This window comes from Chamaea fasciata, unplaced genomic scaffold (genome assembly GCF_029207755.1).
Source record: "Chamaea fasciata isolate MVZ Bird 193981 ecotype frontalis unplaced genomic scaffold, bChaFas1.0.hap1 SCAF_4, whole genome shotgun sequence".
In the NCBI taxonomy this organism is placed as follows: domain Eukaryota; kingdom Metazoa; phylum Chordata; class Aves; order Passeriformes; family Sylviidae; genus Chamaea; species Chamaea fasciata.
Window position 1 is genome coordinate 38886434 of NW_027094089.1, and position 20870 is coordinate 38907303.

Below are 20870 nucleotides of genomic sequence, written 5' to 3' on the forward strand. Positions count from 1 at the left end.
TATGGAATTCTAATTATGAACATAATGTAGGTACTTGGCAGGACATTCCAAGATGTGTCTTAGAAGTCTTCCAGTCATTCTTGAAGCCTAGCGAGACATTAATAATCTAATCATTAAAAGAATGGTATGCAAGTAAATCTTACTTCAAGCATCATGGGTTCACAAGTGTTTTTTTTAAACTTGTCTTTGTTGTTTCTTAGCCACATAAGAGCAGAGTGTGTGTCTTGGAATCTCATTTTAAGGTTCTCTTCCTTCATATGCATTATATTATTAAGTTGTCCAAGGCGACCAGTTATTCCTGTAATTTAAGGTAGTTTCTTAGACAGAGTCCACAGCAATCACACATTATAACCAGCATTTTGTGGTATCTACTGACTACCCTCCTCCAAAACTAAGGTTGTTAGTAAATGACGAGAACTAAGTTTCTCTTTCCATAACTGAAATGGTGCTACTTATGAAGAAATCTTGAGAAGCATTAAAACTTAGAATCTAAAACAGAATTAAAAACTTAGCCAAAGAATAAGAGAATACATGAAGCACAGTAAAAATATAGGTATTTTGCCCTAAAAGTATGTTTTTTCAAAACCTGTTCTACCTTCGGATTTATAAACAAAAACATCCCCAGAGGAAAGAGACAGTAGGACTATTAATGAGAAATATCTGTGTTATTTCATGCTGGCAAAAACAAAAAAAAGTGACAACAGACTGTGCAAGAAAGCATCTGCTATTCAGAAGAAACAGAGATCAAAACCTGAGAATTTTGTGCTGTTCAAGATAAAATATACAGTGTCTCCTCCACCAGGTCACTTGGACTCTTACCACAGTTTCTTCTTGGATTCAATGGCAATTTTAATGCCAGACAGGTATGTGCAAATGAGCAACATTCACTGAGGAATACGTATACCCTCACCACCTGTCAAGTTTCAATTTCTTCATTTCATTTCATTTCATTTCTCAGAAAGGATTAATTGCAAATCCCAGACTAACATAAAGAAACTCTGGAATTAAGGTTAGCTGAAGTTCATCTAAGGACAAATGCAGCATCAGCAGCTAATATACTGCAAATAATATATGAAGAAGCTAAAATACTGCCTCTTCAAAGTCAACTGCCTTCTCCATCAGGTTTGGGATTGTTTTACACAACTTGCTAACTACAAACCTTCCTTTTTAACAAATAAATCCCCCAAACTTCCAAACTGCCAAAGGAGTGTCCTCACCCAGAGATCAGAAATACTGATTCTTTAAAGGATAGTTTTAAAGTCAATCGTTACTTTTGAATCCTCTTGTTTCGATTTTGGTTCTAATTCTAATAAAACTGGTAACAAGAAAGAAGACTGCTATACATGTAAGCCAACTATAAGGCTTGAAGTAAACACCTTGAATTATTTCACTACAGCAGGACAAGTAGATGCATTAAAATAGTAAAATAAATTGACAGAAAAAAATCTCTTAATAAGTAACTTACTTTTCTCTTCCCGCTCTTGGTTGTTTTTTTCTGCTCTTAGATCACTGACATCGTTATCAATATTTGCCCTTTCTTCTTGTAGTTTTTTCAGCTCAGTATTAACAGCATCAATTTGTGGCTGAAGATTCTCACAGACTGCCATTGTATCCAGCTCATTCTGCCACTCCTCTATTATTTTTTGAGTTTGGTGTATTTTCTTCTGCCTGTTTGTTTCTTCATCTTTTTTCATTCTGAATGCTTGATTAATTTCTTCGATCTATAAATTTTAAGGATTTCCAACAAGAAATGAGTTTGGTATCCAGAACCTACAACAAATACCTAGGATACCTGTGCAACTGCTATTAAATGCTAACACAACCATGCACCCAAATCCCAACAGTCTGTTACAGTTCCAACAGCACTGTGAAACAGTTCCAACTACACTATGTCAGTTGAAGAACATAAGCAAAAGTACAACCAAGACTAAAAATCAATTTTTAAGCTCCTTCATTTTCACTAAAGCAGAATCTTAAAGGTTAATAAATTGCGTAACAGTTGCTTAATTCATCTGAAGTCCAGTCTATAATTAAGTAAAATCTACTGCCCAAACAAAACTTTCAAGTTTTGACTCTGCATCCTCATACATTTCTTGACCAAGTGCTTAGAGACTGTTTCATATCCTTGCAAGGATGTTTCTTTTACAAGATGCAGGATGTATATCCTTAGAAGCAATAACCCCAGCCTCTCAGGTAAACGGCATGCTCTGTCTATCAATATATACACACATGCCGTCTATTCTATTAGGCAACTGATATTATGCAGTATACACCTCTCTCTTAGTAATTCCTGTTTGAGAGTTCTAAAGATACATTGTGTACTGGACTGAGTAAAGAGTGCAAGCACTTGCAGTATCTTCATAGAAATTTGCCACTCTGCTAACAGAAGAGCAGACAAAAAACCCAAAACCAAACAACAAGTCAGATAACAAGATTCTTACCTGTTTATCTTTCATCTCCAAAGCATCTTGTTTCTCTTTACATTTCTGGGAAATATTTCTGATTTCAGCAGTCTGCATACAGCAAGGTATTTAAGTTTACAGACATAAATTCAGCTATATTCGTAAAAAGCAGTCAGATTTTGAATAACTTCTTGTATATTTGAAAGTGTTTATTTGGCATTTTATTACTGACAAAGTCATACTCACCCATTTCTTATTCTTAACTGTATCTGTAACATGTATAATTTCAGCAATTTGTGAAGACTTGTATAAGTGCATACGTACTGTACTGTTCACAACCGTTCACCTATATGTCTGCAAATTCAGGCATGACATATAGAGGAAGTTCCTAATCTGAAACTAAAATACCTCCATCCTTATTTCAATACAAATGTTACATTCAGATGCCTACAATTATAAAATGTTCTTGCCTCTTTCTCCAAACCAACTTTGCAAAAAAGGTGATACTAAAGAGAGAGCAAGGCTTAAGCTCCTAGGCACAGGATGGCCAAAACAGGTTTTGTCCCAGCCATCCTACCTCTGAAATGCATTGTGCTTGAGCTAGATCCTACACAAGTGAGCTTGACAACTTGTTGGCTCACGTCTAGGCATCCATGTCTCTGCTCCTTCTCTATCCTCAGATTCTACAGAGTGGAACAATAATATAGGCTGGAAGGAATTTCTTCAGTCCCACCCCTTCTCAGAGCATGTTTTATTAGGTCAAGTTGCCCAGGCACTCAACACAGCTGAGTAGTGAACACAGGGGAAGTACACAATCCTTTCTCTGAAAACTGAATTCCTCCTTCCCTGAATCATCAAGGCTGAAGCACTGCAAAGAGAATACTGGAACACGGCAGAAGGATGGAAGCATTTCCAGTAAATTCCAGTGCAGACGTGGAAACAAACACTGCACTCTCACCAGAAGAAACGTCTTCCTACAAAGAGTCATACTGAAAACATTAAGATGCATCAAAAATGGAGTAAATAAAACTATGCAGATTTTTTTCCCTACCACAACCTTAAAAAAAGCACAAAAAATTTAAGACTTGTGCAGGAGGTTTGCATAAGGCCCACACAGAAAAAATACATCTGGGTCTTGCAGTTGACTGCTATGAGGTACTGATTCTATGATGCTCTTTCCAAAGAGTTCAGGGAGGCAGTCTGAATAGAAAGCTCTCTCCCAGGAAACTGATGCACAATGTTCACAAAACAATTCTGAAGGCTCTCAAAATTAGGACACAAGTAGGAAACTGGAATTCTGTTTTTCATTTATCATTATATTTTCAGTAATATATTTATATACAGACCTACCTACAGAACAGATGAACAACTAGAATTATCTTTATGATTTTCATTGCACAACCACAAAAGATTTCTTTACACTATTAAATATTGCTAAAAAATTGCATTGCATAGTTAACTCTGTTTAAACGCCTTTAAAGCGCCTGAAGAAACTGTTCTGAAAGTACACCACTTCATCAGACTTTTACTACAAAACGAGTCAATTTCTTTTTTTCCACATTCTACATTGATACCACTCAAAACATCAAGTGTTACTAAAATTTTTTAATCTAGAAATTGAAAGGGTTTTAAAACAAAGGGACAGGAGAAAAATTCACGTAACACCTGGATATATTAATTAATATGATTCCAAGACTTACTCTACTAATTTCTTTGCTGTTCAGCTCCTTTCAGACAAAACTACAACTCCATACTGGGCTTTTTTTGCCAACAAAGTTCAAGAAAGACAAAATTAGGAGGTGGCTATTTCTGGTCTCACATATATATCCTCATGTCAAGTGAAAAATGTCAAGAAGCAGTCAGAATTTAAGTTTTTCTATAATGGATATAAGCCTAGAGCAAAGGGTCTGAAGAGAATTATATTCCCTACAGGTCTGTGTGTCCAGAACAGAGCAGACTTAAAAGACTAAACTGCTTTCCCTTAATGCCAAATTGAAACTAATCAACTCCTTCTGGCTTACAGAATATTTACCTCTGAAATTCTCACAAAATGCTTGCATTTGTACAAAGATAGAATTTTTTGTAAGTTACAAAAAATTCAAGCAGCCTATGAAAAAGTGAGGAACTAATGCAGACAAAGCAGCTTAAGCCATTTTAAGCTACTTAAGCCTTGCACATTCACATTATGTCAAAACCATCTTCTGACAGTGCAACCAGCACTGATTCTCCTTTCCATGGACATTTCAATAGCCCAACTTTGAAAGTATGTGTGAGGGAAATCAATTTCAGCACCTGAAAAAAAGTTACTGTCATGAAAGTTCAAAAAGCAGCAATACACCTCTCAGATCTTGTTAACTTGCCTGGTATCTTACAAACAGTTCATGCCATAACCACATATATAATATATTCCCTTACATCTTTTCCTGCAATTCTGGACTCTGAGTTCAAGACAAAATAATAGTTATTCAAATTAGACTTGGATATATCATTTAACATCAGAAAAAACAGGTTTGGAAGTCTCATATATACTGAATAGTATCAGTTATAAATAAGAGGCAAAATCGTAACTCATTATTGCAAAGCCATATTAGAGTACCTCAGTAAGTCTTCTACAAATTATTTATTTCAAATTTATCTTCTTTATATCTTCCTGTATTTTTGGCTACAGGGATACTGTAGAACAAATCACCTAATCCAGTTTCCAGACATAAATTAAGTGACACTTCAGCATATGGCTAACATTTCGAATATACGGTTTACAAAAGCTTTACTCAACAAGTTTAGATTAAAAAGAAAAATATGCTGATTCAAGAGTATAAATGAGCCATCCTGTACATGCTCTCAGGTTTTCTTCCACTGTTTTGTAGGAAGTACCTATGCTAAGCAAGCTCCCTGCAAGTTAAAACTAAAATGATCACTGTCCTAGGTTTCTCACAGAAATGAAGTACAAGCTTTAAAAAAAGATTACTCTCACATGAATACAGCCCAATATTTCCAAGAACAGTGGTACCAATGGTTAAGTAGAATTCCGCCCAGTTTGACAAAAACCAGTCATTTGATACATGAGTAAAACCTAACAGGATAAGACCAAGCAGTGAAAACAAAGTTAAGCAATTCACAAGCATGAACGCATTGTTGCATTATAAATATTAATTTTAAGCTTCCAGACGTTTACTTTCCTCTAAGAAAACACACTTACCCTTAAACAACAAAAAACTTCAAAACAAAAAGCCTAACCACACCAAAAAAAGGTGACTTCAGTAAGACTGCAACATTTGGGATCATCCAGGTATTTTGCCTAACAGCATAATAAACTCTTGCCATACCGTAGGACACAAAACAAATACTTTTACCAAAGAACTTTCTTACAATTATGACGCCCTTAAGAACTTCATATTGTTGGTGTAGTGTTTATCAGAACAGAAACAACAATATTGTAGGAGTTTTTTGTCTGGCCTTTCTGGTTTGGGTTTGGATTGTTGTTTGTTTGGGGCAAAGGTGTGAATTGGCTTTTTTTTTTTTTAGAGGAAGCACATGTGACTAGTTTATTAGCTCACAGTGCATTAAACGCCACTGAAGTTTCAGACCCTCATTCTACAAGATGCTTCAAGGCAGCAGTCCTCTACAAGTGTCACACATATCCACATCAACTCCTCTGAGTGGGTGACCTACCTTCAAAAACAACTCACTGCAGCAAACAAATATTTTCATGTCATCATTTAACTTTGGTTATGCACTGCAAATTTGTGCAGCTTACACACACAATGACTTCTGCAGTCTGATTAGTAAATAATAGTTAAAATCCTGCAGGGAATTACAGTACTCCTATTTTTCATATGGAAATAGTATTTTTCCATAAACCCAGGAAGAGTAGCTGCTCAAAAAACTTTTGTAAACTGCAACATATAGGTAGGTTTACCATTAAATCCCCTTATGTATTAAAATACTCACAACTGATGGAAGATTACTGTCTAATTGAAAAATCATGTCATATTTACAGAATTATGTTCAATATTAGAGGAATGCATTTAGGCCAGTAAAGTTGTAATTAACCTCAAGCATCCACAAACCCAAAGTACAGAACAGATGAAAACAGACATCTAATTCAATGGAAGCACTTAACTTGGGGAAAACTATTAACAGTATATCCCAGAAGATTTTTAACATACAATGAAGACAAATTTTAAGATTTGCCTTTATGAAACTGAGAGCAGACTGAAAAATTGCAACTACAGGTTTGCTAAGGAATGTATTCCATGAACAGACACAAAGAAAGCTCTGAAAACCAAGGACACAGGTGCTCCAGGAAAATTTCTGCTGAAACATCATTAGGACACACTAGAAAAAAAAAAGTTATTACTTTACATTTTAAAAAGCTGAACAAAGAACACCTGAAATATTACCTATGTTAGACAGAACTTCAATACCTACATTATCTCTGGTTTTCATATCCAGATTCTTTAAATTTTCTTCAGCTTCCTGGACTTTCTTTGTCCATGGGGCCTGCATTTCTTTCAGACACTTCAGTTCTTTCTTAACTTGGTTTCGGTTTTGTTTCACTTCTTCATGCTGTTCACGAAAATTTTCATATTCCTTGGAGGAGTTGAAAGTAAAACAGTAAAAAACTGCTGTATTCTACTCCAGTGTTTTATACTGTCCAAACGTTTTATTTAACTGCACATGAGTTTTAGGAAAAAAAATCTCTTTCGGAAACTCGTATTAGAGCAACTATGTAAGTAATACTGTTACTAGTTCCAATGATGAGGATTTGTAGTCATCATTCAGCCCCAAGTGACCAAAGACGCATTATTAATACTTCTTAAATAATATGCAATCCAAGTAGTAGAAAAAACAATCCTTTGTCTGCAATTACCTTATCCTTATGTCCATCTGGGATAGTGGAAAAATCTGCTTAGCCCCTCTCTGTTCACAGTTTGAGACTACTTAGGCAAGAGTCTAAAAGCTGAAGAGCAAATAACCACAGACAATTTCGGAAGGAAAAGGAGCTGGACAGATCACCAGAGCAAGTAACAAGACACAACCACTGTTGAAGTAAACCAAGGGGACAGAGTGGAACACACTTTCAGGAAACAAAAACTCCACCACACACCACAAACACCAAAGTCGTTGCTATACAGCAAGTTTAACTAAAGATACATTCATGAGATAAAAGAGAGGGTAAGCAGTATAGTGACCAAGAAGCTCCACTTCTAGAAGGTGGGAATTTTGTAGTTGTTTAAGCTGAAGGAGTCATTATTAGGGATTTTTTTTGTGTGTGTTATACACTCTGGAGAGAAAAAACATTAAAGAAGGAAGGAATGAAAATAAGGGGAATCTCTCCCCAGCGCCCCCAAACAAAGAAACATAAGAGAACAATACGTTCCATGACTATGAAGGGTTCATAGTGGGCAACAGCCTGGCAGAGACACAGGGCCAGCCAGATCTCACCCCTGGTGAGATGATAAAAAATTTTTAAAGAAAGAATTGAGACTGTTGGCAAGGTGGATCTCTAAAAATTTTCTGGACACCTCTGTTGATGGAATTTGCACCACTGAATTTTGGGACTCACTGGGAGTTAAATCATACAATCTGTCGACTAAAAGGGACCCCAGAGCTACCCACACGCTGCCCATCTTTCGTATTATCCTTGAAACCCTTCACCAGCAAGCACAGTGTCGATTGCTCAGTTCATCGGCCTCCCTTGGCCCAAAGCCTTCCCTGGAACCTTCCCCTTGTGGACCCTCAAAAGTGAACCAAAATAGTGCTGGCCACGCCATTTTGGAGCCTAATACCCCAGGGATACAAGAAGGAGGGAGTTAGAATTGGCTCAAGAGTCAAGCTGCTCTCCCATCATCTTGTCTCTTTTACTTCCTGCCTCCACAACCTTCTCTTCCTGTCCAAACCAACCCTCGGGAGCCACACCCTCAACTATGGGTCACACCTCCAACAGCACTCTCCTCAGCTTCACCCTAAGTCACCCCTCTGGAACTCCACCCCGGATGTCCACCATTTTGAACTTGTTCTATGTCTGACAAAATGGTGGCACCCCTGTCCAAACCCTCTGGCAACAAAACAATCCTTATTAATAAAGTAGAAAAGCACAACTACTCCAGTTCTAGTCTAAATGCTGTTGCCTTGAGTTGCCCTTCTTCCTCTGAAGAGGATTTAAGCTCCCCAGATGCTAATGAGCCACCAGAAGAACCCTGGGACAAGGTTCGGAAAGCTGCAATCAAAGAAGGGGAGCGGCAGATGGTGTCAAAATTCACTGTTGTAAGACACCGAAGGGGAGGAGGAAATCCCAGGTATGGCCTATGACCTATGGGGAAATTAAAGAAGTGCGCAAAGCTGCTAAAGATTGTGGAAGGGACTCCCCTTATTTTAACAATATGATGAGAGCTACATTCACAGCACATGTATTCACACCCCATGACACGCTACATGGACTATGCTGCTATCCCCTGCAGAATACCCCCTGTGGGAGGGAAGGTGGAAAAGACCGTTACATCAGCGAGACTGTTTAACACCTGTAAGGGTATCTCCAACTCCAGTTTCCCAATCTGATATAAAAAATGCTTCAAGGATTTCAACTCATTTAAGCCCTGTTCTTAATTCAATCTTGACTAAAAATCTCATTCACTGGAACAGTGCTCAACCACCACACACTGGGACACCACCTTTGAAACAGTCACCTCAACTCAGTCTTCAAAAAATCCACCACTTACACAAGAGAAGCCTGCAACTTTACAGCCCCAGTCCAGAATGACTCAACCTGTGTTTCAGATTCCAGCTCAGCTGGAAGCCACAGTTACGTCCCAAGAAGAAACAGACATTACTTGGTTAAAAATACAGTTTTGTTTCTTTATATACCTTTTCAGCATAACGAATCTGTGAAGTTGAAATTATGATTTTGTGTGTTATGACTGCTCTGCTTAGTATTGTCTCATTACTCTAAGTTGCCTAACCTGCAACCATTTAGGGACATTAAAAGACATCAAAAGAAGTAATTTTTTTTACATTTATTAACACATATCCTGTTATCAGGGTCATCACGCATAACCCTAGAATGTTCCAGCAGGTGTTTAGCTGACAATTCCTAGGACAAAACTTAGACCCTCTGTAGATACATTACTGTAGGCCTTTGCATAAGGCCTTTGCAGCTTTTCCCATGAATACCTGGTAGTGCAGACTGTGGAAAGATTGAATGAATACTAGAATATATGATTTATGCTACAAAGTATTTAGGATATTTTATATATACAAATACAAATATGAAAGAATATGAATGAATAAGAAATGCGGACAAATATGAACAAATAATATGGACAAATATGGATGAATATGATAAAATACTGACTATTGGACGACTACTAAGCTCTATAGCCTTATTTTGCAAGCATGTTGCAGGTATTATTGGCAAAGTAAATGCACACACATACAATTACACTTCAGATTCCTCAGACAAAGTGCAGGCAAGTTCCACAGAACTGTCATGACCTGATGTTAACACAGCAGATCCTTCTAATACTTTAAGAAAATCTGACTTAACCAAAATACAGAGATCTTGTTTATCTGTACACAAGTAACTTGGATGCTTGTAGTTATGCACTCCACTAAAGACCTGCAGAACTTCCAAAGCATTTCAGCTTTCCCAAGAGATATTTGCATCTTAAAACAATGTTTTTCTTAATTGAAATGTCAGAGGAGGAAGAGAAGAATGAACACGGCTTGACCAAAACACATTTTTAAAACTACATGATTCTGGGAACTGTGGAATTCTATGGAACTTAAAGTGCATGTTCAAGAACTTATTAGACATAGACATTTGCAAAAAATGGTGCATAATTCTCCACGTATAGAAGCAGATATCACTGTCTAGAAAAAATTGCTTGACAAAAAGATGTTCTTCAGGTGAAAAGCAGTAGAGTCCTCAGAATTAAAATGCACTTCAACGGTGATCAGAACATGAACAAGCCCCTCACTAGACTTCCTCTTTTGCTCTATGATTAAGAAACAGTCTAATGTCATATTTGAGTTATCATATTTCCAGGCTGCCTGTTTCTCTATTTCACATCATCATGCAGTGTTTATACATCTGCCTTCCAGCTGGCTTAAAAGCTCAGCTGCAGCTACTCTGCTTTGTTACAAAGCTGAATTGAACAGGTAGGTGTGTTTAGTCTTCAAGCTGAAATCTGCATTTTGGGGAGGATGGAGTAGATGAAACATCCACAGATGAAAGAATAAACTCCCGTACTATTCTCAACTTTGGTAAACCCCATGTTAAAACACAAAAGCACCCATTTATTCTTAGGACTAAACAGTACTGGGTCAAAACAAAACCAAAAAAATCCCATGCTCTTGTAGAACAATGCAATTCTTCTTTTAGTAAGAGGTTGGTATTTTTCAAGGTAAGAGAATAACAAAAGTTTTGTCACAGTTTGACAAATCACAAAACAGCAACAGAATGTGAAATTTTCTTACAGCCCGCAGTTCAGATATCCTCTAGCTAGTGAAACAATTAGGTCAATGCCTTTTGATTTCAAATGTAAATTAAATACATGGAAGATCTCATGTTAAAATTTTAATAAATTTCCCTACAGTCACTGCTCTCGGCATCTCTAAAGTGCATATTTACCTCCAGTTCTCTTCTCTTTTCCCTGAATCTAATATTCTGGACTGTCAATCAGAACTCCACCAAGGTGTCAAAGCATGCTGTTGTTTCTATGGATTCAGTGGCCAAAAAGTTACATTCAACTGAGTGCACCTAGTAAAAGCCTTTAACATACTGAGCAATACAAACTGTCTAGACAACAGCAGTGGAAGGTGTGACAAAGTCTGACTAAACCTGCTTAAGTAACACAACTAACAGCCATGCTCCCTAATTTATGGAAGGCAACTTAATCGATAGATAAAATCATTAGCTTAGTTTTCCTCTGCCAGTGTCCAGCAAGCCTTCAGAATTCTGTATAAGCAAGTATCTTACAGCAGAAAACAATCACTATTAGTCTACATTAATTATGAAACACAAGGCTAACACTTGTAGTAAGAAAAAATCCCACCATTCAGCAAGTACTGACATCACAGAAGGTATACCCTACTTCCTTAACACCTACCACCATCCATTTCAGCTGCTACTCCTAAATCCCTCTGCTGTTAGCAAGAAGATTTGAAGGGACTGAACGGATTTCCAGTTGCTCAAGATTCAAAGGCCATAATGTTCTTTACATAGACATGTCAGGCTTTGTTACATGCAAAATTGCAAAAGTTTTTTGCATTCTTCATAAGTAATACATCAAGCTTTCTCAAAGTTCTATATCTGTATTTTATTAACTCTACAATTATATGCAATTATAATTAAGTTTGCAAACAAGACAAACAATATACTGTTTCAGTAAACTGAAATGTCCATCAGTTTGAACTGTTTAGAATTTAATCTGACTGATCATTCAATACTAAACTAAGCTAGTATTAAAGCGCTCCTCAGAAAGACTTATTTTGATTTGAGTAAATGATCTGCTCTTTACCCTAGGTTTTTCAAACGTGTTTTAAATTTTTTCTGTCCAAATGCTAATATTTTTGAGATTGGCCACTTAAATTCACTGACATGTCTGTCATGTACACTAAATCTCAACTAATAAATTAAGAGGAAGCCAATCTCTAAAAATAATTTACAAAAAAACATAAAAGAAGTTACAGCTGAAGAAGCAAGCAGAGCTGGCTAGAGCTTAAACCAGTTGCCTCTGCACAGAATAAAAGGAGTACTGCTCTTGGCCTGTACTGCTAGCTTTCTTACGTGTGCAGTAACTACCTGAGCTACTTCTGAAACAACTTATTTAGCCAGGTATGTTAGCAAACATCACAGTTAGACCAAGAACAGAATTTTAAGACCTGGCCTGTTTGCATTGAGCAACTGTAATGATATTCAAATTACTCCAGTCACACTTCTTCTAAAGCAACTTTTGGCCTATTTATAATTTCACAGTCTTACTGAAAATGGGTTAGGTGAGAAAAACACTGGAAATGAAACTTACCACCCATGGCCTTTTCCTCTCAAGCATCTCTATTAAGTCTACATGGCGTTTGCATTCATGGTATCTTTCAACATCTTGCTTGTACCTTTCAACCCTCTGTTTCATTTTCTCCAATGAGGTGGTTTTTTCTCTGCACAAGTTCTGTAATATATATTTTCATGTTTTACAGTATCTAAACAGTTCTCAGAAAATAAGTCTACATCTCACCTGTACATTAAAGCAGAAATTTAACACTAGGGGAGACATTTTAGTACAGCAGTAACTAGAGGGGAACCATCCAAAAAGACAAGAACAGGAGAAAAACGGATTAAAAAATGGCCTGTAGGGCTAAGGACAGACATGTCTCGCAGAACACTGGTCCTTTTCCTTTTTGTCTGTCTCTTCGTTTTCAAGGAAGTAAGCAACACTAACGCTAAGGACCATTCTTGGTCATAAGCCAATGTTTTATAGAAGACTGCCTAGGAAAGTTGTTGCTGGTCAAAAATCCTAGAGAAGCAAGCAACACTTGACAACAGGCACCCCTCCTCTTTGGGGTCCTCCTCTGGGCCATTTGCACACCTCTTTGTACTTACAAGCATGTGAGTGTCAGAGTGAATGAGTCCTGAGAGAAGATGAGCATTATTTAGTAAAATCAACTTACCACAGCCTTTGTAAAAAACCACCACTTTCTGATTCTGTAACATGTCAGGGTAAAATTTATTACACTTTTCCTACATTCACTGCTCTTTAAAAAGCATATTTACCTCCAGTTCTCTTTCCTTTTCTCTGAAATTTTTCAGCTCACAATGAAACTGGTACATTTCTGGAGAACCAATGGATTTTTCAGTAGCTTCGAGCAACTCAGTCTTACTCAGTTTTGTAAATTCTCCAACTTTGTCCTACAAAATTTTAAAAAGCTATAAAAAATGCAGGAAGAGCTGGAACAGTGCAATACAATAACACTGGATTAATACACTGAAACATACATCTCATGAGCATCACACATGACTTACAGTTCTATGCTAAATAGCTCTCTCATAGTTAATGACCATCTCATGGAGTAGCAACCAAACCTTCTAGAGCATTTGTCCTCAGGCTGCTGAAGGAACCTTGCAGTACAAATCTTCTGCAGTATAAATACTATTACTAACTTGAAAGTTAAGCCACAGAGAAGTTATTATTAAAGCTGGCAACCAAGGCTATTAGGAAGTATTGCTGTTGAAGGCAGAAGAAGAGCTCAAAACTGAGACTGATGCAAGAAGTGTGCTTGCGGTTGATACACTGGGAGAGAACAAATAAACCGGAAGTATCAACACTGTAATACTGACTAAACTGACATTAATGTACTAAAGAGAAAAAGTTCTTTTAAATGCAAAGGTATGTTACCAGAGTATGCTGAAGTTTGGAACAAATACTGTATGTAAGTGAAAATGAACTCTCAAACATCTGGCATATTTTTGTTTCTGCAGCATTAGCTTTCTGAACTTTAATGCTCTTCTGCATGTCATCTTAAATTCGACAATAACCCCATGGCAAGGCTTTGATAAGGTTTCCTTTTACTACTATTCCTGATGATCTAAATGAACTGGGAAAGAATCTGTCACAACTTTAAGTTGCAGTGTGGGGCAACTTAGCTACCCCCACAGGAATCCAGACCTGCTCAAACACACATTCAAATATGGGAACTGCCAGTAGTATTCTTTTATCTTCTCTCTCCTTTAAGATTCATTTTCTATTAGGATGATTTTACTCTTATATAATTCAATCCTATGCATCTTTAAGCCCTATGCTCAACAAACTGCTGACGTTACCAGAAAGGCTCTATTAGCAAGTGTTGCTACTTTGAACACCAAGACAGGGAACACTAGCATCTTTCCTTTCAGAGTCAACAGGTATAGAACTGTCCAATTAGTGAGCTTTAAAGGTCACACAGCTCCTTTTTTCTTTCACCATCACACCAGCATGGCTGCCTCATCCCTCTTGTTTTTCGTGCTGTTCCACTGAACTCGCTGTAGTGCTGCTAAAGCCAACCAGCAACAAAATCCTCTCAAAGCACAATACTCCATTTGCACCCACTGTCTTTCAAATTTAATTCATACCTGAGGAAGAAACTGGCACAAATTGTCCATCTGGATGTTCAAGGCTGCAATCTGTTCTTCTACTGTTTTCAGGGTTGCTGGTTTTTTGTTGATAAACCACACTGATGAATTGCTCACCACATAAATCTCACGTGTGATGATAATATTGTCTGGTGAATTAAACCTGATTAATAGAAAGAAGTGTTTACAGAACACCTGAGAAGTGTTACACTTTCAAAGGTTACCAAGTGTCAAAGTATTGTTAGAATTTGTAGGTAGCTAAATATTTAATCTAAATCAACTTGACATTAGGATCACATTCTCATTTTCATGATTCAGAAAACAACCAGTACTTCAGCGATGAATTAAACTCACAAGGGAAACATCAAGAATACCTCTAAATCCTAACTCAGAAGTTACTTACATAAATGAGATGCTCATGCTGAATGTATGAAACACAAGTTGTTATAAATGTGAACAGTTCCTATGAAAGAAATGATTCACAAGAAAAAGAAACTATTTCTATGAAAGAAACTCTATTTGTGTGAGATTAAGTAAGTTTTAAAATTGGTGTGATGGAGGTGCAGCACATCTTTAAGTACTAGTGTACAAAAAGACATCAGTAAGATGTGTATATATATTCCATTAGAGAAAAAATAGCATACAACACAAAAAATACTAATTTTTTTTCATTTTCTGCTATTAAAAACCACTAAAGAGACATTAGATTTCGTTTTCTAGCTCAGTATCTATTTTCAAAAATTTAGTCTGGCCATGAGACTTCCTTCAGGAGACCTACAAAGCCATGCTCCTTTCTTTCATTAAATTAGCATCCTTTTACTATCATAACTTGGGTTTAGCTACATTCCAGGGGCCAAATTCAACAAAGGCAATACACACCTACAGAACTTCAATTTTTAGTTTTTGTCAAAAAAAGCAATCTTCTGCATCATTGGTCTCCCATTCTAGATGTTGTATTTAAATATTTTTGACCAATCAGAAAAAGAACTCAGCTACACTGCAGCCATGACATGCTAGGTCTAATGAGCCATGAAATATTAAGTCTATACACAATGCAAAATTCTTTTCAGACTTCCAAGTAACATCGGAATATATTTATGTTAAAACAACCTCACCATACAGCCTATCTCCTGAACGTATTGCCCGGCCACACTCTAAAGAGGGTCTTATTTGATCACTCCCACAATAACAAAAATGGACAGGACTTTTTCCCAGGCCTGCTGTGGTATTTTTTTTCCTCAACAAAATTTTCTTTTTAGAGAATCTGATCAGGATGGCAAATCGTTATACAAACTAACACAGGCTATGAATCAGTTGACTATCTCTATTTTCTGTTTCATTCAGACAAACAGACCTGGTTAAGGCTTATTAAAATCACCTGTGTCATAGCATCCACAAAAAAAGAAGCACGTAATATTGCCCTATGCAGAAGCCACTAATGGAATTTTACAATGCAAATGATTTCTTGTTGCTCTGTTTTGCAACAGCTTACCTACAAGACTGCATTACATGGAATTAGTCAGATTGGGGTTTTTTACTTCTTTTCTATCAGTATGTGATTCTGTGAGAATGTAGGCAGGGCTCCTCCATCGGCAGTATCAGTATAAAAAAGTGAAGGCAGATCAATCTGTTTTAAAACTTAGATTTTTGTCTTTTTTTTCAATAGAAAGAATTCCAAGCACCACGTAGTGATGGCAGTACCGACGAAATTTAAATCACCTGAACCTTAAATGTAATCAAAAGCAAAATACACCATACAGAACTATCTTTATCTATTCATTCTTTGTACACCAAGACAAGGTGAAATGCTTCAGAAAGAGAGATCAAGACTAGCCACCACTGCTTATTTCTTGTGTGATAATTATATAAACTTCATGTTGGGAAGTCTGGGGGAATTAAAAAAAGACAAATTAAAGCACCACCTTAAAGACAGACCTCTGAACACAGAATTTTTTTCTCACAACTTTGTGAATGACTGTGTGGGGAAATGATTCAATTATAAGTGCACGAGAAAATAGTTTTACTACTTACAGTTCAATTTCCACTACGCCTTTCATGCATCCCTGCTTCACAAAGAGACCAATCTACAAAATTAATTTACACGTTGTTATGGCAAAATAAAATGTATTATCTTACAAGAATATGCATTTGTATAATGGAGCTGCTGTAACAGTGTATTTTATTGAAAACTTAAAATTAAAAGCAAAATTAAGCACTAACGAAAAATAAAGTAAGTCACTACTATCCTCCACCAGCAGCATTAGACCCTCCTCCACAAATTAACAATTTCTGAGCAACTTCAGCCTCCAAAACTGAACAAATTATAATCAGCAGATCCACAGTCAGGAAGAAGTTCTCATGAATTGGGGGAACAATGACAACTGAAAAGACAGTGCCAAATAGCTATACCAGAACTGCCAATTCTAATAGTGTGAGAATAAATCACAAAAGTAAAGAAAAATACCAACACACAGTATTGACATTGTCAATTCCCATATTCACATTTGCTTATGACTGAGCAGCTACAAGAGAACGTGTGCAATCATTTAGGCACCCAGATTCATCGCTCCAAACCTACTCAGCGATATTGCATCCAATGAGAATATCAAAGAAAGCAAGTGCAAAAATTTTAAAATTTTAAAATATAAAAACTTTCTACTACAGTGCCAATGCATTGTATCTTACAATGTAAGTAAGAATTGAGAATAAGAGTACAGCAATCCAAATTGCACTTAAATCAAAGATCGGTGCCTCCATGCTTTTAGCTGAATTTTCAAGACACATTACGAGTACATTACTTCTACAGGTACTATGTATTTTGGAATTTATTTTAGACTTTCTCTATTTCTCCTTTAGTTGGTACTTCTTATCAAATGTTTAGGCCATTAAGTGGCCTTGTCCTACCCCACTGGGGATGCTTAGCCATATTCAAATAAAACCTCTAGTCCACTCAGATTGTACTACAATTTAGGTGTTTCCATTTCATATTTTATACAAGACAGCAAGTAGTTAATTAATACAACTCCACTTTGTCTCTGGACCAGGTTACTCTTCAATTCAGAAGCCTTACTTTTTACAAAAGTAAAGCCAATCACGGAAGACAGTCCTTCCCTCTATCGTCTGCTAGACAGCGCCCTGAATGAAATTCAGATTAATTATGAAAATCACAAAAGCTCATATTTACCTTATCAGCTCGCCCTAGGAAAGAAGGTTTTCCAGCCAGTCCCAGGCAGATGGCGCAAACAACGCTTGACTTGCCAGTGCCATTAGCACCTAGGACCACATTCAGGTTGGGCCCTGGATGTACTTCACAGATAGTGTATGTTCTGGAAAACACAGCAAATTTTTGAATTTTAAAACACTTTATTACCTTTAAAAACAGAGGAACTCACTTAGAAACATTTCATGATTTTATTAAACAGATACAATTACCTTATTTAAATGCAATCGTGAAATACCATTCTGTAAGCAAGTCTCAAGGGTGAAAACTAACATTTCAGTGAAACACCGTGAAGTACATTCCTAACAGCCAGAGTAATCACCAGAACTTTCTTTAGGATCAGTGACTATGAGGAGTGAAATCCAGCAATATGATAACTTTTTAATTGAACTTGCTAGGGTATCATTTTATTTTACGCATCAAAAAGAAGACAGAAAGCTGATTTCTTGAGTTACCATATCAGCCATTTCTAGCGTTTGTTTTTCTCTAACTGCATTAGACATCTTTCACCATGTGCAGCCAGCATGCTTACTGCAATAGTAACTATGGGAAGAGACCAAACCCACCCATAAAAACTCGTATCAAGCTGACACCCCAAGCTTATAAAGAATCATTTGATGTTCTATTCCTGCATTGTGCCAAACACTACCACTAAAGGAGAAGTACAAAGCAGTTAATGGCAACACAATACTATAAACGACGAACTTGTGGAAGAAAAGGTATCTGAACCCTTAATGAGGATTTCAACTGCTGTCTCTGAAGATTCAATTAGCATCTAATACGTGACCCATGCACTACACTAGTGAAGGTTTTCAAGGCTGGCACGGAGCTGTAAGCTGTATAAAAGGCCTAACAACTTCTGCTGGTAAGCACAATACGTCCAAAAACAATGCTATTCGCAGTACACAGCAGCTGGAAAAAACACGTGCAAAGACCACGAACACTTCATCCTAATGGGTCTCAAGGCCAATCTCCACTGCCCTAAGAGCATCTTCTGCATTCTCCCCTGCTCCGCAGCTTGGCAGCCAACTGCCTGAGAGACAAAGAGCGCGCCGAGGCTGCACGGCCGGCAGGAGCCACCACCTCCGGGGAAGGCTGGCCGCCATCGGTGAACGCGCCCCCAGTGCAGCGACACTACGCTGACAATCCCTGGGACCCGTAACCCACACAGCAGTGTCTCCCAGCTCCCCACTCCGAGCAAGAATACCACCTTACAGAGAACATCGTTTCCCTCACTGCCTCCTCCAGCCCCCGCAACCCCCAGGACCCGCGCGACTCCGCTCCGCTTCTTTCGGCCCCTCCGCGGTGGGGAGGAAGGGGCAGGCCGCGGCCGCTCAAGGGAAAAGAAACGCCCCCCGCTTACTTACAGAAAGTTCTCCATGAAGATCCTGACGATGGAGCCCAGAACGAAGGGAGACTTGGACTCACCATGCCTCACAGCCTTCGTGAAACCTTTCCCCTTTTCCCGCGCCGCCGCCATGTTCTTCCCCCGGCCCCCCCCCCCCCCCAGCCCGCCGCTCCCTCCCCGGCTCCTTGCCCGAGGGGGCGGGACTGAGGCGCCCTGAAGCTTCTCATTGGCGCGGAGAGCGCGGCGCCGGCGCCCATTGGCTGGCGGGGCGGGGCGTTGCGGCCGTTCTGATCTGAGGCGGCCGCAGCGCCAACCGCCTTGCGTTGGGCCGGCGCCGAGCCCCGCCGTCCGCTGCCCGTGCGTGCCGTGCACCGCTGCATTTCCTGCGTACGTCTACGACGTTATGAGCAGTTGGGCGTGTTTCGCTTGGAGAAGACTGAGAGGGAGTCTCATTAATGTACACAATTATCTCAAAGGTAGTTGCTAAGAGAATGGTGTTTGACTGTTTTCAGTTTTGCCCTGCGACAGGACGAGTAGCAAAGGCCATAAACTAAAACTCAGGAGGTTCTTCCTCAGCGTGAGAAGAATTTCTTTACATTGAGGGTGGCAGAGCACTGTAACAGCCTTCCCTTGAAGGTTGTGAAGTCTCCCTATCTGGAGGCATTCAGACCCCACCTAGACACATTCCTGTGTCACTTGCTGTAGGTGACCCTCCTTGGCAGAGCGGATTGGAATAGATCATCTCCAGAGCTCCCTTCCAACACTTAAAATTCTGTGATTTCATGATACAGTCTAATTGTTCAGGTAAATTACATTGCAAGACTGCCTGTCAGAAAACACGAGCTGGTTTGGCAGCAAGTTCCTGGGTGTTTCTGGTAAACTGAAGGGTGAGCCCAGTAGCCACGAATCAAGGCCAAGAATCCTCCACTCAGGAGAATTCCTGAGTGGCCCAGACTGCCGAGTGTGGCAGGAGAATGTACCACAACAGACAGTTCATCTTTTCTTCGAGGTGGGATGAGAGTCAGATTTTCTCTTTTTCAAAACGTGAGAGATAGAACAGAGAGGTCTCAGTGTGTCTGTCACGTTGCAGAAGTGTGCTCTCCCAGCCTTTGTCCTTACACTGCCTTTTCTTCAGAGCAGTGGGTCTCCTGAGTGAGGGAGTCACACGGGCTAGCGCTGCTCACATCCAGGTGGATAAAATGCTAGGTCTTTTAGTGTTTGGCTTGAGCTGTCTTTGTGAATCTTCATGATTGTAAAGTTAAGTTTATATTAGGTTAATTTTGGTGTGACACCATAGTCACAATACCATTTCATTTACTTTATAAAGACAGAATAACAGTGACATTTTATAACAGTTTTTATTCTGAATTTCTATTCTAGTTTTTATTCTGTATTTCTGTTGGTGTAAATGAGATCTGAATTTGCCCCTCTTTTTGGAAATTAAAAAGGATAATGATAAAATGAAAACTAATGGAACAATGTTTACAGAATAAAAATAATATTAAACATGAGGACAGTATTAGGAGGACAATAAAAGATTTTTCCACTGATCTCAGGACATGGTGATTTCCAGTCTCGCACAAAACTACATTTACAGCAATCAAATATAAGCCCATTACTGCTTGGGGCATTACAGCTTGAAAATATATATTTTTGAGGTTTCTTTTTCATTTCAGTTTCCCAGGTTGTGACACAACTGGGTTCAAAGCAATTACTTGTAAGTTCACTAGCGTTTCAAGAATTTTTCAGATATTAAACAGGCCTGGTATGGCAAAACTCAGAACTGTTCTTTGC

General features: G+C 38.3%; 1 protein-coding gene across 2 annotated transcripts in view; it reads right to left on the reverse strand.

Annotated features, from left to right (window-relative positions):
* SMC5 (structural maintenance of chromosomes 5) overlaps nt 1-19211 on the reverse strand; it is a 42808-nt gene extending 23597 nt beyond the window's left edge. For both annotated transcript variants that reach the window (XM_066181329.1, XM_066181331.1), the window contains exons 1-10: nt 19096-19211; nt 17693-17834; nt 16540-16592; nt 14509-14671; nt 13174-13308; nt 12431-12571; nt 6834-6995; nt 2442-2513; nt 1466-1721; nt 144-298 (exon numbers count right to left, since the gene is read on the reverse strand). In XM_066181329.1, the coding sequence (XP_066037426.1) occupies nt 144-298; nt 1466-1721; nt 2442-2513; nt 6834-6995; nt 12431-12571; nt 13174-13308; nt 14509-14671; nt 16540-16592; nt 17693-17834; nt 19096-19208 (1392 nt within the window). In that variant the 5' untranslated portion in view covers nt 19209-19211. The remainder of the gene's footprint in view (nt 1-143; nt 299-1465; nt 1722-2441; nt 2514-6833; nt 6996-12430; nt 12572-13173; nt 13309-14508; nt 14672-16539; nt 16593-17692; nt 17835-19095) is intronic.
* Nucleotides 19212-20870: the final 1659 nt, after the last annotated feature.